Source organism: Solanum stenotomum, chromosome 8, assembly GCF_019186545.1.
Source record: "Solanum stenotomum isolate F172 chromosome 8, ASM1918654v1, whole genome shotgun sequence".
Taxonomy (NCBI): domain Eukaryota; kingdom Viridiplantae; phylum Streptophyta; class Magnoliopsida; order Solanales; family Solanaceae; genus Solanum; species Solanum stenotomum.
The window spans coordinates 6548787-6567539 of record NC_064289.1 but is presented as its reverse complement, the minus strand read 5'-3'; the positions used below and the strand labels follow the sequence as shown (position 1 = coordinate 6567539).

At 35.8% G+C, this 18753-nt stretch overlaps 3 protein-coding genes across 7 annotated transcripts; 1 reads left to right on the top strand and 2 right to left on the bottom strand.

The window, feature by feature from the left end:
* The first annotated feature begins 495 nt into the window (after positions 1-495).
* Positions 496-3641, top strand: LOC125872193 (protein DEHYDRATION-INDUCED 19 homolog 5-like). Of its 3 annotated transcripts, XM_049552898.1 has the most exons (6): positions 577-649; positions 767-866; positions 1617-1744; positions 1938-2015; positions 2111-2352; positions 3379-3641. In XM_049552898.1, exons 2-6 carry the CDS (start codon positions 848-850, stop codon positions 3479-3481), a joined length of 570 nt encoding a protein of 189 aa, XP_049408855.1. In that variant the 5' UTR covers positions 577-649; positions 767-847; the 3' UTR covers positions 3482-3641. The 3 variants fall into 3 exon arrangements, with proteins under 3 accessions (XP_049408854.1, XP_049408853.1, XP_049408855.1); XM_049552897.1 differs by lacking the exon at positions 767-866 and having other exon boundaries at positions 496-649; positions 3382-3641; XM_049552896.1 differs by lacking the exon at positions 767-866 and having other exon boundaries at positions 497-649.
* A 1946-nt stretch (positions 3642-5587) lies between these two features.
* LOC125872179 (elongation factor TuB, chloroplastic) lies at positions 5588-7314 on the bottom strand. The gene has a single exon (XM_049552881.1). The coding sequence runs from the start codon at positions 7182-7184 to the stop codon at positions 5751-5753; it is 1434 nt and encodes a 477-aa protein (XP_049408838.1). The 5' UTR covers positions 7185-7314; the 3' UTR covers positions 5588-5750.
* A 673-nt stretch (positions 7315-7987) lies between these two features.
* Positions 7988-18071, bottom strand: LOC125872707 (probable serine/threonine-protein kinase WNK3). 3 transcript variants are annotated; one of them, XM_049553475.1, is made up of 9 exons: positions 17882-18010; positions 17548-17697; positions 16608-16645; positions 15817-16044; positions 15451-15674; positions 15181-15338; positions 9576-9759; positions 9372-9509; positions 7988-9288 (listed from the first exon to the last, which is right to left on the bottom strand). In XM_049553475.1, exons 1-9 carry the CDS (start codon positions 17993-17995, stop codon positions 8471-8473), a joined length of 2052 nt encoding a protein of 683 aa, XP_049409432.1. In that variant the 5' UTR covers positions 17996-18010; the 3' UTR covers positions 7988-8470. The 3 variants fall into 3 exon arrangements, with proteins under 3 accessions (XP_049409432.1, XP_049409433.1, XP_049409431.1); XM_049553476.1 differs by having other exon boundaries at positions 9372-9759; positions 17948-18071; XM_049553474.1 differs by having other exon boundaries at positions 9372-9759.
* Positions 18072-18753: the final 682 nt, after the last annotated feature.

Sequence of the window (18753 nt, the reverse complement as noted above, 5' to 3'; positions counted from 1 at the left end):
AAGTGTTATTGGTGAAGGAATTTGTCAGTGAAAAGAATAAGTCTATTTTACCATTTGCAAAGGGTCACATGTCAATAGCTCTATTATCCAGCTTTTGTGTGTAAGAAAAGCTTTCCACAATATATTTCTTATACTAGTTATAAATAAAACTTTCTACCCACTAAAATACAAATGAGTACAACACAACATCCCATCAAACTTAAATAAAGTAACGACGCGTTTGATGATGAAATTTTTTGATTTTTTTTCCTGAAGAATATGTTGCTTATAAAAAGTTAAAATAATTTTAATTTTTATTCGTGACTAAATATAACTTTAATTTTTTGAAAAACTATTCTTTACTTTTGAAAACAAAAATTATTTTTAAATTTTTATAATGAAACATGATCAAATGTCCATTTAACGCAGAAGCTAGAATGAAACATCATCACCAACCACTCACTACTTTCTTTGATCCTCTTGTTATAAAAAACACACTCTCAATATTTTGTTTTTATGAGTTTAGGTATTTACTCTAAATAAAAAAACCAAATTGTTATTTCCTTGTCCAAAAAAAATAATTGGAAGATGGATGTGGATTTTTGGACTACAAGAGAAAACTCAGCCAATAATCTTTCTACCTTTCAATGTACCAATTTAAGCAATTCTGGTAAATATCAATTGCAGCACATGCATTTGTCTAGTCTAACTGTTCTTGCACTGTTTCTGCTTCTTTTTTTTCAATTTTTTTATAAATTAAATTAAATTAAATTAAATTTTGTGGTAGGTATTTTAAGTCTCTGTCTCAGGGGAGTTTTAAATGGTGAATGAAGCTTTTGTGTTGACATAGATATTGATAATTTTGGCCATGGCTTTTCCACTAATTGGTAATTTTATCTACTCTAGTTCCTTCCTTTCTCAGGCTATTGTTGGTCGGATTCTTCAAAAATATTGTTGCACTTGTGTTGGATTCTCCAAAACTGCATTACTTTTGGAGGATCCGACACTCACTTGAATATATTTTTGAAGAGTCCGAGCAACATAGATCTTTTAATTGTTTACTTTCTTGGATGCTGTTATAATGAGTTTCATTTCATTATTGTGTTTTGTGTTTCTTCCAGTTTTATGCAGTTACCTATTTAACTAGTATTTCATTTGGTTTATCAGTTGGACAAGAAATTCAATCTAAGATTGATAGATTTGTGTAGTCATGTCAAATGATCGGGTTGGGCTGAATTTGGGCGGGTCAAATGGGCTGAATCAATAAATGATTTGGATAATTTTTTCATTGATTAATTTTGTAGTAGAAATAGCGCCGACTGGTCACTTTTCAGTATTGTCCTCGGAAAATAGCCATTGTCCTAGAGTTTTGAAATCTACAAGTGAAACACTAGGACATTATCCGGGGACAAAAGGTAGAACCTAGTAGTTTTTGCCCAAAATTCTGTATTTGCGATAAAAGTTCACTTAATATGTATAAATAATATATTCAGAACCAGAAAGTTGTATTTTTTACTACCTGGAACACATAAAGATGTGATCATATTTCTTGCCATCAGACTTTTTTTTTGGACAAAAAAAGAAAGAGAACACCCCTAACTGAAACCTTATGTTTGTTCGTTTTGGAAATCAAACAGATTCTTTCTTGAATGAAGCAGAAGATGTTAGAGCTTGGTTCCCTTGCCCTTTCTGTTATGTCGAAATTGAAGTGCCAATGCTTTGCAGCCATTTGCAAGACGAGCATTGTTTTGACTTAAAAAACGCGGTAATGTCCCACTCATGATGCTTCCTTACATCACATTCTTGTTTCATTTGTTGTTTATGTTATATGCAAAAATGAAGTATATATGACTACACTGATATACTGGAAACTTTTCAATCTTTTCGTTCTCATGTCATACGTATTTGTACTAAAGAATTGTATGAGTTGATCAATCTACTCGACGTTTCTATTACAGGTCTGTCCCATATGTGCTGCAACTTTGGGCAAAGATCCTACAGGGCATTTTTCTGTGCAACATGCACACTCAGTAAAGGTAGACATATTTTCCGCGTCAAAAATATTAATTTTGACTATATAGGATGATCTATAAGTGATCAACTGAACCTCACACGCCTACTCCTTTTACAGAGGAGGAGAAATTACCTAAAGCCTGGCTTCTGGAATAATGCTGCAGCTATGATCGGAAAGGATCCTCGAGAAATGGCTTCATTTTTTGGCACAGATTCAGCATTTGGTCGATATAAGGTTCAAGAATTGGCTCCTGATCCACTTTTATTGCCATTTCTCTGCAATTTTGCTCCTTCTGATCTGAAATGCAGGCAGCAAGATAAGTCCTCTGTTTGTGACACTGCTACTCCTGAAATAGAAAGGTAATTTTATTCATACGTTATCTTTATTTTCGTGAAATTTTCTGATAAAACAAACTGAACTAAATGCTAAACCTGAAAGTTAAGCATGAGTATTTAAGTTTGTACCTTTCTGTAATTGTCCTTCCGTTGTCAATATAACCAGAAAAAAGAGTCCACCTAGAGTGTAGTTTCACCAATTCCCAACCTAAAACCTACCACCGTTTAGAGGCAGATTCGGGATTTAAAGTTATAGATTCAATCTTCAATATTCTTAGCACTGAACTTATTGTACTATTAAAATTATGAGTTCAGATGAACCCATAGTTAAGAGGCTACATCCACCTATCCTATTTAGAATCTATTCATCAACACTTTATGTGGTGCATGTGTTGCTTTCAGTAATCGGTTATCTAAAGAACTCAGGCTTCCACACATGTCTTGAAGGTCTTGAGGGATCTGGTGCAATACAAGTTGTTACCATACTGAACATGTGGTAAAGCTGAAGATATGATAAATTGACTAAGCCGATAGAATGTGTTACTACGTTGAAGGAATGAAATTTATCGTAGATCATATAGATAAACTGTTTATTCATCAGCACATATCAGGGATGAGTCTATTGTTGCAGCAATGGACGACCTAGGAGTTGGCCATGAAACTTGGAGGATGTTTATAATAGAACATAATTCTGCTTCAAAAATTTCAATATGTTAACAATATTAGGTGTCTAACAGAGTAACAGACCTGATAATCTCCAGTTTGAAATGTTTAGCTGATCCTTGTAGAGGAAATTTTAGTTCATGGGTTGAAACACGATCTGTTTTGCTCACTGGGTTATGGATAGACTGTTCATACATTTTAAATGAATGTATTGGGTTGTACCGAACTTGTAACTATAATGGTGGCTCCTAATAACTAGAATACAAAATAAGTGACCTGCTATAATAGGTTAGAATTATATGTATAAAAACTTATATACTGTCAGTATATACAGAATCGGTGCTAGTTAACCGTAGGATGACAGAAATCTACTGTTGTGTTGTGCAGCAGCAAGTTAGCTGTATCTGATCCAGCACTAGAAGAGGATTTTGAAGAGAAAAGGCAGAGAGCTGCATTTCTTCAAGAGCTGGTTGCTTCAACAATCTTTTAGAAAATCAACCAATTTTTGCTTCATAGAATCATGCAAGCGATGATCGTTCCAAATTACTAGCAAATGTCATGTAACACCAGAAAACATCTCAAACACTTCTAATATCTATAAATCAATGTTACAATTTCAAGTATATTAATGCAATCTCATTTGTTCTTGACGACCAATACGTTACTGTTTGCTAGTTTTCTTCTTTTCTATCATGTCTAGACAAGATTGTTAAACACTTCTCAGAGGATGATTGAGTCCAAAGGTTGATTAGTAAAATGCTGTGCACACCATAAGTCACAAGGTTGGTTTCTCTATTTATCAGATTTGTGATACATACTCAGGCTTAAGATATCACTGGCAAACAACATTGCAGTGTAGACTTAAGAAAATAACTGGCCAACGACGTTGAAGCCTATAAAGCCTGTAGACTAATGTAACTAATGTGGTCGGTTTGAGTTGAGAGTTTATGGCAATGATCATTGGCAGTTAACCTAATTGAAGTACCAGTGAGTGACTTCACATGTTCCATACATCAAAAAAGCTAAATGAAGTTCTATTTATTGCATAATGCATATTTCCTTGGCTGTTATTATACCAGAGTAACAAGTATGAATAACAAGAAGAAACACAATAAATCAGACACGTTCACCAAGAACAGTATAGAGAAAAGAATCATAGTAACACTTCACAACAGTGATCCTTTGCCAATTACAAAAGGTCTCCCATTGACATATATTTTTGCTCAAATACTTCTATTAAACAGAATGATCGTTTTTTCTCCTCTGTCATTTGACTCAAGCAGTATCATTTCATTGTAAACTTAATACCATCCAAGCTAGGTAAATAAAAGGATAATAAGTAAGGTTACAGATACATTCGAACTAATCAGAGCATAAGGGTCTTGTATGTATTCCGGTTGTTTCCCCCCCTTTTAATCGGAGCATTGTAATAACATTCTAGAATGTCATTGCAAAGAACTGCTCTGAGGTTTAGAGAAAAACAGGTGACAGTCATGACTAAAATGTCACTCTGACAATGAGCTCACGTTAAAAGTAACATTTCCGATAGGGATCCCAACTTTTACTTAGCCAAGCACAAGGAATAGACAGATATACTCTTGAAAGAAATGGACCATTCACTACTCACTAGTGACATACAAACGGTGTTGCTTTGGTTAATTCAGCACAAGGGGATTACAATGTGTCCAGTTAAAGGTGAACTCACTTCACAGTGCACAGAACTTGACTTATAATGATCTATATAGCAACTTTTTTTCATTTTTCATGAGAATGAACCAGCAATTTAAAACCACATTGCTGGTTGAAACAAAGCTCCAATAATTGTGAAGAAAGGTAAAACCAGTTTCAAAGCATCAAATCCAGAAAGATCAAACATATTCTCAATAATCTTAGCTTAGGACGACATGCTTCCTAACCAAAGAAATCAAAATCGACCAGTTGGCTACCTATGCCACATTAGCTCGAGAATAAAGAAAACCGCTGAAGTCAACGAGTGCATGATAGGATGAACAAGCCTGAAAGATGAGAAAATGGACCATTCAATTCTGAATATACCAAAGAAAAGTTTATGGGACTATCGTAATGTGATATCTAAGATATTTGTGTTAGTCAATGAAGAACAACATTCCTCATCATGTCAAGTCAACATCACATACGACATATTTTTCACTGCTTTTGTATTCTAACGCCAGTTAGTCCTTTTCCAATCCAAGATGAACCAACTGTCAGTATTCTGCTCAAAGATGCTAAACTAAACGATTCTGAATATCGATTATAAGCAACGCAAATATATTCAAATCTGTCTCTCATACTATATTTCACTTACACGGGAATAAAGAAGTTCAGATGTCTTACTTGTAGTTGTCCAACAAAATACAGTGGTTAAGAAAGCATATTACTTTTTCTTTGGTGTTCTTCTATCAACAATCAATTTGTTGAAAAAAGACAGTCCAAGCAGTGAATCTCAAATTAGCAATCTGGGCTTTTGTTTCAAAAGAAAGTGTGCATCTATCTAGAGGAAAATAAAGTGCATGAGAGCAAATGATATCATTTCTTTCAAGCAAATGAAAAGTGAAACAAGAGACGGGGAAAATTCCAAAAGTTCAGTAGAATTGGGGATCAAACAAGATACTTCAACTAAAGTAAGATTCTAAGACATAACAAAAGTAACCAAAAAGTCGCATATATGACAATGGATTAATAAACTTCAATGGAAAAATCCGACCATATGTAAAAAGAGATGCTCAGCTGCAAGTTCATCATTCTAAGATTTTCTGAATAACACCAGCTCCGACAGTCTTTCCTCCTTCCCTAATAGCGAACCTCATTCCCTGCTCACAAGCAACTGGCATAATGAGCTCAACCACCATGTTTACGCGATCACCAGGCATGACCATCTTAGATTCCTCTCCCTTGTCAGTCATAATAGCAGTAACCTTTCCAGTCACATCAGTTGTTCTCATGTAAAACTGTGGCCTATAACCAGCAAAGAAAGGGGAATGCCTGCCACCTTCTTCCTTTTTCAACACATACACCAAAGCTTCAAACTTGGTGTGTGGAGTAATTGATCCAGGTTTTGCCAACACCATTCCTCTTTGAATATCAATCTTCTGAATACCTCTCAACAACAACCCCACATTATCTCCTGCCATTGCTTCATCCAATATCTTCTGAAACATCTCAACTCCTGTTACTGTAGTGTTCCTAGTGTCCTTCAATCCAACTATATCAACAATTTCCCCTGTCTTAACAGTCCCTCTCTCAACTCTCCCTGTAGCCACTGTACCTCTACCAGTAATAGAAAACACATCTTCAATAGCCATCAAGAAAGGCAATTCAGTTTGTCTTTGTGGAATAGGAATATATTCATCAACAGAGTCCATCAATTTATAAATCTTATCAACCCATTGATCATCACCCCTTTTAATACTAGGATTAGCCATTAAAGCCTCTAAAGCCAAAAGGGCAGACCCACAATGAATAGGAATATCATCACCAGGAAACTCATAACTTGACAATAACTCTCTTACCTCCAACTCAACAAGCTCAAGCAACTCCTCATCATCAACTTGGTCCTCTTTGTTCAAGAAAACAACCATATTAGGGACACCCACTTGCTTAGCAAGCAAAATATGTTCCTTCGTCTGCGGCATTGGACCATCAGCACCTGAAACAACAAGTATAGCTCCATCCATTTGAGCAGCACCAGTAATCATATTCTTCACATAATCAGCGTGACCAGGGCAATCCACATGAGCGTAATGCCGATTTTCAGTTTCATACTCCACTGTGGCAGTATTAATCGTAATACCACGAGCCCTTTCTTCAGGGGCAGCATCAATTTCATCATACTTCTTGGGGGCGGAGTTACCCAGAGAAGCAAGCGCCATGGTCAAAGCAGCTGTAAGTGTGGTTTTCCCATGGTCAACATGGCCAATTGTACCAATATTGACATGGGGTTTCTTCCTTTCGAATTTACCACGCGCAGCTCGGACAGTAAACCGGCGGTGGCGGGTAGAAGAAGAAGGTGTAGTAGTGGCTGGTGAATGGAGAAAAAGGGTTGATGGGGTTGGTGTAAAAGAAGATGAAAGGATAAGCTTAGAGGATTTAGAAGGAAGAACACTACCTCCACTGGTATTAATCTTTGTAGAAGCAGCAGCAGCAGTTGCAGAAGCTGCTGAAATTGAAGCCATGGAAGAAGCTTTTGCCTGAAAATGAGGATTGAAGTATTTGGAGAAAGAGAGTGAAATGAATTGTGATAGAAAAAAGAGAGGATAATGAAGTTATCTTTTTTGGTAGGGAGAAAGAGGGCCTCTCATATATTAGCCATTTGGGCACCTCTCTTGGATGACATACTGACACAGCAATGGGCTGCAACTTGCAACTATGGGAAAGTAAGTAGATATTTAAAAAATATATATATTATAAATCGTAATTTTTCTATTTCGATCTTAAGATGTTGATCAAGTAATTTAACTCTCAAAAACTGAAACAAGACAAGTATAGCGGGATGGATGACATACATGCTAAATCTGTGAAAAGGCAACAACGGTTACATTTAGCGTGGTATGCGTCAGGAAAAAAAAAGAGCTCAATGTCCAATGTATAAAACTGAGGTATGAAAAACTTGTTAAAAGTATGATACGAGGAAATACATCTATATCGAGTTTATAGGATAAGGTTTTGTGGTGCTTGTTATTAAGCTGCTTAATTAATGATATTTGTGTTAATTGATGAAAATTATTGAAAGAACAAGAAGTTGGAACCATATAGAAACACTCTAGAGAGTCAAACTTTAAGATAGGTAAGACTGAAAATATACGCTACATGTTCAACTCTACAAAAAGAACAAAGATAAAAATGAGATAACACAAATTGTGATATCTGATTGGTAGTGATAAGTTAGACACTTGAAGAATCATTCAAATAAATAGAATTTCTTTACAGATTTAACGAACACCAATGATAAAAAATTTTTAGAAAAAAACAACCTGCATAATTTCAACCAAGTGACATTTCGAATAGCTAAGTACTAAGGTAAATATGTACAAGTATACAATTCAATGAAATTGAAGGTCCTGTTTTAAGCTGCAAGATGACTTGCAGACGCATTATACATAAGTGTGCAAGCAAGCAAATCCGAATAACTAACAAAGCAAATGGAGTCACCAATCTTGAACGCATCGCTTCCCTGTCTCCTCTTTCAGTATTACCTCAATTCCTGACCCTGAACTGATTTTAACCTTGATAGAGCTGAATCTGTATCTAAACATACGTCCATGCTTAATCCCTCGAGCTTTTCGATTTTGGATGTGATAATTGTCAGCAACAACGAATAATTTCAGCATTCCGGGATATCTCTGGGACTTTTCAGGGACAGTCAGGTCATTGGTACAATCAAAGAATTACTCAACAGTTGAGTGGCAAAAGACAAAACAGCAACTTACATCTTTACAGAGGAACTTGAGTTTTCAGGACATCAGCAATGCAAATTATGGGAAGATATTTTGTGACCATAAATGTCACGGATCTCAGGAGGAAGCTTGCTTAGAAGATCTGAGATAGCCGAGTCATGTTTCTTCTTCAGATCATTTAGCTCCTTTTGCTGCAGTCCACGCAGCTTCTCCAGTTCCTTGGTGATTTGTCTGATATCAGCTGGGTAGTTGTTGCTGATCATGTTATTTCTTTCCTCTGATGAATAAGGCCTGCTTGCATAACTAAAATCCGCAGAATGAGCATTGTCACCAAAGTCAGAATCACGGTGAACACTGGCATCATCATCCGCGTAAGTATCAGATTTATAATCTTCGTGTCCGAGTAAGGCAGCAACATGTGAACTCCCTCCCTCTCTCAGGATAACAGGTGACTCTTCATTTTCTTCCGTCCAACTGTCTTCATGAGTTGGTGAATCGGTCAGTGACGTGTTTGAAGGCCCCTGTCTGCGTGGAGAGCTGCCATTACTGGTTGTTTTCGGTGAAACAGACCAGTACTTTCGACCTGAAGGAAGTCTTTCCAACACAAGACTACCCGAATGAGTAGGATCAATTGTAAAGGGAGGAGCATCATCTCCGACTCCAGAAGTAAAGTTATCAGAAGCAACTTCATCGGTGATGTGATTGCTAGAGTTTTCTCTTGGTGCCCAATCTGGGATATATGACCGGATTTCAGAATCAATCATTTCTGCTATTGCTGAAACATCCTGATCTGTCAGGTCCAGCTCTGCAACCATTTCACTAGCAACAGCATTCGCCGTATCAACTTCAATATCAAAGGGGAAGTGAATGTTTCTAATATGACCTGATACCACAGTGCAAATGTTATACAACTAATTAATAGATGCACCTTAAGCTTGACAAAAGAAACAAGGAGCAAACAGTAACCTGTTGAATCAGTAATTCGAAGTTTAAGAAATATTGTATTTAGGTCCTTCCTTTGCCCCTGCACTGTGAAATCTCTGCCTCCTTCAGGCAAAGGGTCCTTTGTACTCCTTCCACTATCAGACTGATCATCACTCATATCTGTAAAGATCCCACAAAAGTCAATAATAAAGGGACATTTTAGAAAAGGTGTGATTACATAGTTACCTGCATGTCCGGAATTGAAGCTCAAAGATCGACCTACGTTTCCAGAATCCTCATCAGAAAGGAGAAAGGGGTCAACCAATAGTTTCTTAGCAGGCAACCGCTCAGAAGCTTTTGCAATACATTTTTCTATGAAGGCTTTAACTCTTGGATCCTTCACTTTTGCCAATGAGGCAGGCTTAATTCCCTTCACAGATGAAATTGGTAAAATCAGAATATTAGCAATGTAGTATTGTTGTTGTAAGATGAAATTAAAATACCAAGAAATACAGAGTCAACTATCTCATTAGATTAATCTGCTAAAAGGAAAACAAAGTTGCAGAAAGTTAAAGTTTGTAATTTATAGCTATCAAAAACTGAAAACTGATTGTATAGGACTCGTGGATTTGTTTGAGTAAGAATCTAATGTTGTAAAATAAAGCACTCCTTCAATCACTCCCTCAATCCCACTAAATAGTGTCATCTCGACCTGGCACAATGTTAGTCGAAGAGTTAAAATAAAAGAGAATTTCAACTAAAAAGTAAGCCCCACAAGTAGAGATAAATGTTTGCTGCTGATAAGTTTGAGATTTGACAAGGATCTAAGTTGGTCTCTTATTACTTTTTTTTGGGTAAACAGGCTCTTATTACTTGATATAATAGAGTCCTCAAAATGCAGCAAGTAGTGAAGGGAAGATATTTCCCCTTCAAAGCAAGTGGACAACATATCATGATGCAAAAACAACACATTTGGAATGGATGCAACTAATGTGCTAAGTGCTAACTACTTTGAGTACCCCATGTTCCCCTGAAAGAGAAGACAGCTGTACATTACCAAAACCTAGCCATTTTGGTATGCTTACTGTTTCTGGTAAATCTCCAGCACTAGTACCCTCTAAATCTGAACACAACCTTTTCTTCCCTCTTTTCACTACCACCTTTATAACTTTCACATTAATCCGTCAACAAGACAATTACTCCTTACAATACCGCCTTAAGTGTCAAAGTTATTTAGCACCTTCAATAGTAAAGAACTCATTTTCCTGTCATAGTACCAACTACCACCTACACTATCCCCTCATGATCCTACTTGCGCATTTCCATTGTTATTTCTTCAGCCAAACAACCACTACTCTTATTACCTCTTAAAATAGCGTGTTGGTGAAACTCATTTTAAACACCTTCAATGTCATGCAAGCCAGTGGATCTAGATTAAGATCTCCATTACGTCGTTGGAACAACTGATAAAGTATCCTTCAGTTTAAGTTGTCAAATCTGCTAAACCCTAAAGAGATGCTAGGCTTCTTCGCAGTGATTCGCTTGACCACATCATTAGCATGGTTTAAGTTAAGTGCACGCCAAACAATTAAGCCCCCATTTGATCAGCCTTACTCCTTCCACTTTAGCTATGAGTCATTTCATATATATTTCTTGTCAATGTCACATAATTCCGATAAATGAACAATAGGAACCATGTACCCAATAGAGCAAGTCCACAGAAGATTGGACTCAGTTATCTTGTTCATCTTAACTAAACTAACCTAAAAATATAACACCTTAGAAATACATCAAGATACATACCACATTATTCGAAGCAGAAGTCTGGATTAGCTACAGTTTGAATTAGCACTTATAAGAGAATAAGAGGGATTAACTTATTGGAGAGGGAGAGAGAGAGAGAGAGAATGTGTGTACAAAAAATTATTTCAGTTGGAGTAAGGTCTAAATGAAGTGGTTGATGCTGCTAACTGAAGCAATGCAAAAAAGAAAAGAAAAAAAGAAGAAGAGAGATTCACATTCAGACACAAACTCCCCAAGGTGAGGATGGTACATGGAGGTAAACTGATGATTGGAAGTCCTATGAAAATTGTCCCCAGGAAGAGGCAACTCCAGTGATGCTTACTCAATGTTGACAAAGCACTCTTGACAAATAAACCAAGAAAGTATTAGGCATTTACATAATATTTTGAATTTTTATTGGTCAACTGGAATGCATTCCATCAGGGATAGAAATCATGTTTCTTAATACCTATAACACAATGAACACGTCCATTTATGCAAGCAGGTCATGACTATTTTTTGGGTAGTTTGCAAGAACAATTGAATGACTAATGAAAACAAACACGACAAACTGCAGGCAATTGGATGTACAATAGATCCTACAGGTTGATGATATTAGCTATTAATAACACAAGTAGTTACTCAAGGAATGCATAAGTTCACAGGACCCTTTTTAGTTTTATGATAAAGAGCTTGACAACATCATATGAAATGAACTGTGAATCCAACAATTCAGCAGGCTCACTTGGATAAAAAAGTTTAGGACCAAACACCAAGGATATTTTCCGTCACAAACAGCAGGTAGGAGTGGAACTATGTGGATACAAGACTAAGAAAATAAAGCCCAAGTCCCTACAATCAGCACTTGATTCATGCATGGTCAAACTGTTTTTAAAGTGGTCAACAACATCTCATTCCTATGGTAAAACCATCTTGAGCTACTGATTCCACCAAGTCAAGGACATTCATTCAACAGAAGTCGTAAGCAATGTTGATTTCTTAGGACTACTAATATTTGTTTCTTGGAATATCATGTTATTGTTCACTTCCTTAGCAAATTGAACATCTATTGAAGTGAGGCCAGACACCCTTCTTGATAAAAGGAAAGGTATTGGGACTAAACTTACTTTTATATTCAAGGATAGAGAGAGGGGACACAGAATTCGGTCTTAAGAACTCCTGAATGGGCCATACCCTTGCAATATCTATTTTATGCTCAAACACTCAAGAAAAACGAATACAGAAAACTCCGAGCGAAAGTAGGTTTATCTTTGACAATGCAAAATAGAAACAAGCGGGATCAGCCTGTGAAAATCAGATTTCAGGCAATGGAAAACTAATATCCCTCCAGGGTGCACTGTTTTAACTGGATAGCATTGATGGAGCTTACCTCACACAAGATAACGTATTGTATCTCTAACAGAATTTACCTGTGTGTGAAAAGGATTTGGAGTCAGTAAACCACTCTTTCACGCACTGTTCAGCAGCCTGGATGGAGTTTATTTTTACATAAAAGCAACATTAAATGGGTGTTTCCAGGGGATATTATATAAGTGTTTTGCATCTGGAGGGATTGGAAGGCACAGAAAACTACCAGAAAGATATGGAACTCGATTCCTTTAACTATATTTTGGGTATTATGGAATGAAAGAAACAAGAGATGATTTGAAGGAGAAAAAAGCTCCCTGCAGCAGCTGAAATTTAATTGCTTATTTCTTTTATTTGTTTGGTCCAAACTTGAAGTTTTAGAGTATACATACCAGTTGATAAACTTCAGCAGTTCCCTATCTAGTTAAGGAAATACAGCCTTTTATGGTAAATAGCTTTTGTAACTATGCACCTCCAGGGTGCTTTGTTAACTAAATAGCTTTATTTTTTTCTCACAAAAAAGAAACAAGCAGAATCAGTATGGTACAAATGGAGTATTCCTTTTCCTTTTTCTAATAGTAAATTTAGGTCGGTGAAATAAAGATAACAGAAGGGGGAAACCTTAGTGCTTTACTGTGAACTCTTGCTATAATGTGCTGTTAAAATCTGTGGATTTTGTCCATGGAAGTCATTGCAGAAAGTAAATGCCCCAACCAAAGTTGCTTGTTTTTAGTGGATTACTGCTTATGCTGCCTGTTTGACTCAGGACAACCTACAAAAAAGAGTCTTTAGCTTGTGTAACAGATGTTTCCTCTGTAAAAATGCTACTGAAACAGTAAAATCATCTGCTGATTCATTGCAATGACACAGTTGATATGGTCCTTTTTCTGAATATTTTTCGTGTTCAATGGGTGATACCACAAAGCATTAAGGATTTACTTGTGTGCTGGCAAGGTTAGAGAATGAAGAGAAAGAGAAAGCTGAAGAAGACATGGAAAATAATTCCATTATGAATTAGCTGGACAATATGGCTTGAGAGGAAGAGGAGATGCTTTGATGGAAGCAAGGAGTTGATTGCTGCTTTAAAGTTTAGATGTCTTCAGAATTTGTTTTGTTGCCTCAGAGGAGATGCTTGATCAGAATTTATGATTTTATGGACTTAATAGATTCTCTCTTTGTGCATGCCCGAGCATACAGCAGACTTGTTGAGTTGTTGGATAAGAAGAGGGGGGAGCAAGAGCCAAAAGGCATGGTGGAGGATAATTCCACATTGCATTTGGTAGACAGTACGGAAAGAAAGAAATAGAAGAAACTTTGAAGATAGGTCCAATTCCATTCAGAAGGTTAGATGGGATTGTATTGTATCCTTTTATTTTTGGTGTAAAGAGAAAGGTTTAGAGGAAACAGAACAGATTGTAGAATTATTAGGATCCTTGTAGTATTTTTTTCTTTTCTTCTCTTCTTTTGTTCCCCTCTGTTTGCAGGTCACCAGCATATCCTTAATGCTGAAGAATACAACATTACCATTTTAAAAAATAAATAAAAAAATATATTCTCTCTTTGTGTAGCTTCTATCCAAGGCCTTCTCTTTTGTAAACTTATCAGGTACCTTTCTAGTACTAATTTAACACTCTCAAAAGGAGGTTGGTGAAATAAAGAGGAAAATGCTTCATACAGTTTTCAACCTTTGCGTAGAATCAGCTTCGAACTGCAGCACAGTTGGTCCCTAAGAAATGCCTTAACCTTGAAGTTTTGTCACTTTAAGCAGGTCGATGAACTTGATACTAACATAAAACCCCAACAAAGTACAAAAACCTGACTTTTTTGTATTTGTTCTGATAACCAGCTTAAGTGCATTAAAATGTCTAAATGCAAATGCAGCATCACCTATAGTTGTTATTTTAACAAATTTATTATGAGGGTGGTGCACCCTGAGAATACAAACTGAAGGCAGAGATTCCATCCTCCTCATCCAATAGGGAAAAGGAGAGAGACATAAGTCATCAATCCCAGGAGAGAACATCCTCCAAAGCAAGATAACCACGTTTTGCTGCATACAAGCCTTAAACTAGACAACATGAATCCTAAATGGAAAATTCAAGTAAATGACTAGGGAGCTAATTATGTAAACTAAAACCTATATGCTTAATAACTAAAGTCACATAATTTAACTATCATTTTAAGTTATCAGTGTTTGAGTGTTATTACTGATTACTGAATATAGAAATGGAGCAGTATTCTTCTATTAGATATGGAAATAAACTTAAAACTTATTAATGTTCAAAAAAATAAACTTAAAACTTATTGGCTTTTATTTCTCTAAAATGCTTACAATTTTTATATTTCTTTGTGATCCCAATTTGTATGACACTCTTTGCACATGAAGATACCAATGGATAATTATGGAATTACCTAAAGCTTAGTAAATGAACAGTCATGTAAAACCATAAATGTCATAGTTCCTCGAGGGTTGAAGGCTTGAAGCCTAAGCTATGCAATGCAAGGATATTTACAATTTTTAACCAAGAGTTGCACTCTCAATTAAAAGATTTCCCATCACTCTTGCTGCTGCACAACCTTGATCCCAAGAAATGATATCTCTAGGACTCTATCAACAATCGTGAACATACAATAACTTGATACGTAGCTTGAGGGACAACAAAAAATAAAGAGAACTGTGAGGAAAGACATAAATTCTTACTGCTGTCACTTTCTTATATATTTGAGCAGCGTTGGAACACTCAATATAAGGATATTCAAATGTCACGAGCTCCAGCAGGCACATGCCAAAGGCATAGATATCTACTAGCTCATCGTATTCCTCTTCATAAAGTTCTGGCGCCATGAATTCTGGTGTACCTGAGATCAAATATAGAATTGCACTTTTCAGAACCATCCAAACTGCCAATGAACAGCCAATTACAACCTTGAGGACAGTTGCAAAACTGAGAAAATCTGAGTAGGACCTTACCAATGACACTATGAGCAGCACGAGCCTTGCAAAGAATTGCAGCGAGTCCCAAGTCACCAATCTTAACCTCCCCTTGGTTACCATTGATAAAAATGTTATCACACTTGAGGTCCCGATGAATAATTGGAGGGTCATGACCATGTAGATATGAGAGACCCTCTAATATCTGCCTAGACCAATTCTTAAGTGCTCTGATATCAACCCTCTTATGTTTTTTGCGGTACCTTAACGAGCATACAGAAAGAGTAGTCCATAATCCAATATTTCAAAAATATGGGTAGTGGGGTTAAAGCATTGAGCAAAGAAAAGCAAAAAAAAAAAAAAGAAGAAGAAGAAGAAGAAGAAAAAGAAAACACATAGCCATACTGTCTTAAAGTCCCAGAAGTGAAAATTTCAGTAATGATGTTGATATTCTCATTCTTTGAGTCAACCCACGAGTTATAGAATTTGATTATATTCTTGTGCTTGAGGGTTTTAAGCAAATGAACTTCGGAATAAAGACGCTCCAAGTCCACAGCATTCCTCAAGAGATCAGCCAATTTAACCTGGTTCCAAGCTACTTCAATCCCCTCCAATTCATCAAATGCTCGGTAACTATATTACCGATGGTAAGTCAAGAATGGACAATAGTTTCACTTGACAACATTCATTAATGAGGGGAAAAGGCAGTAACACGATAGTTCATCTCGGGTTATACGACAATCATACAACTTTCACAAACATTAAGAATTAAAAGTCATATAAATATTCAAATTTAATACCTTTATGTAATGTTCTCTTAATCAATCTAACTTTTTAACTATCACTATAATATTTTCTTCCCTTACTACTAATATAATATACTCCCTCTGTTTCACTTATGTGACACTAATTCCTTAACAGTGTGTTCCAGAAAAAATGGCACATATTCTCATACTTGGAAACAATTTACGTGAACTTCTCATTCCTCTCTTTTTATAGACCACGTTAAACTAACGACATGTTTAAGACCATAAGTTCCAAAAGTCTTTTTTTCCTCAAAACACATGCACAACCGGCACATAAATTGGAACAAAGAGAGTACCATTCAAATTAACATCGTATATTCCTTATCCTGTCAAACACATCAATGAAATGAAACGAGCATTATGCACGTGAAGACATTCAAAATAGGATACACTTTCTTGAAAGCTCCTTTTCCCAAAACCTCTTTGTACTGCATATAACAAGACAATCAACTCCTTAGTTGCAATGAAGAATCAAATATATGTAATGACTAATTAAATATACACCAACCTAACAAATATTAGCCAGAGATGTAACAACAGTAATAGCAAAGCAGTCAGAAAGAATAGAACCCCGGGACAAGTAAAATACATAAAGAAATATTACCCCCATAGTCCCAATTTATATGATTCTCTTTCCATTTTGAGATTTCCGAAATCTTTTACACTATTCAACTTGTTTGAGTGGTTGCAATCTATTTTATTGTGTTGTTAGTTTAAATACAATGTTTGTTTTAATTGTTACTTACATTTTATTGCATCGTATCGTTAAACTTATCATTAGGTAATGAAGAAAAGTTCCATTTTGTGTAACAACATTTGGTGTGGTTAAGTCGTTAACTTTTTTTTTCTCATTTTGTCTTTACTTATAATTACATATACGTATTTTATCTTTTACCCAACCTTTTTATAGCAACTCTATCCCGTACCCTACTTCTTTTATAAGTTCATCCTTCTTTTATAAATTCATCTTTTAAATTGTTGATGTGTGACATTATGTAACGACGAAAAATGACACAATCTATCCAAACATTGTATTCATTAAACAATACAATACAATACATTGTGAAACAATATGTAATAACCATCCAAATAGTGTCAAGCTTTCTGATTCATTAAATTAAATTTGATATGATGAACTTTTCCCTACTCAAACTAACTTTTCAATCGTTACTTCAACAAATTTCACACTATGCATTTCAAGTCAGATCATATAAAAATGAGCAGAATAAAGTCAGTAGGCAGTTTCAAAAATGTACTTCAAACACTACTTAAGAGGTACAACAAGCCAAAAAAAGTATTCAATGCAGAAGCGAGAAAGCGAGAAACTTACCCGGCCGTATCGACCAGAAGGATCGAGCTCAACGAACTCCGGTTCAGATTCAGAATCGTCCGGTTCCTGTTCAGACGTAGATTCCTGCTGCATTCTCTTCGTTCCAATGAATTGAGTAGCGAGTAGAAGAAGAGAAAAACAATCCAAAACCTAGCTATTTGACAAAACAACAAATTCAATTCAGATCAATATGAAACAGCGTGATTAAGTACTGCCAAAATAACAATCATACAATTCGTCTGCGGAGATTGTAATTGGAAGAAGACTCAATTACACCAAACGAACAAGTATGTAAGCGTATATGGATCAGTGATAGGAGAGAAGAAGGAGAAACGTATAAGGCAAATGAAGGCGTCGAAAGGGCAAAAAGTAAAAAAGAGTTGGGGTGGGAGGTGGGTACCGTTGGGTCAATGGCAGGTGGTGTGTATTGGGTGTTTACGCTGCGCATGCGAACGGAGCAGACTCAACCCTGACGCCAAATTTGGAGCGTCATTCGCACGGATGCCCTGTTTAGGTTTGGGGGTTTGAAAACATTATGATATCTGATTCGGATTGAGGTGTATTTAAGTTCAATTAGTCAAGTATTTTTAAAATTATCAATAATTTGGGGATGAAAGTAATAATTCACGTCAAGTTTAGGATAGGGTTTTCTCAATAATTTTTTTCTTTAAAAAGAAGACTGAAATAAGAAAAAAATGGAAATGAAGAGAGAATTATATGTCAAATCAAATCTTCACCAATAAGATGAGAGCTCGGATAATCAAGTTACAATTGATTTTATTGTACTTTATAAATTGATTTTAATTTTTACTTATAAAAAAGCTAATATAATGCACCATAAATTCTTGCATGATTAAAAAAAAATCTCATTTAAATAATGAGGAGTCCAATTGATCCATTTTCACTAAGGGGATGACATTTATTACAAAATTTCTATCTATTATGAAAACGCAATTGGCATTTGTTGAAGCTTTTTTATTTTTTTCTCAGTTAATAAGAATGAGATTGAAAAGTCAACTGTGGATAAAAATTGAAAGTCAACGGGTTTGGCACAGGGCAACCAACGCCAAGTTAGTTGAGAATTTTTTATTGTTTCTTTGTTTCATTCAATTATGACGTCTCTTTGTAGTGATGGGTGTTGGGTATTCGGTTCGGAATTTTTAAATTTTGAATTCAGTAATTGGTAGTTAAAAGTAGGTGTTAAAT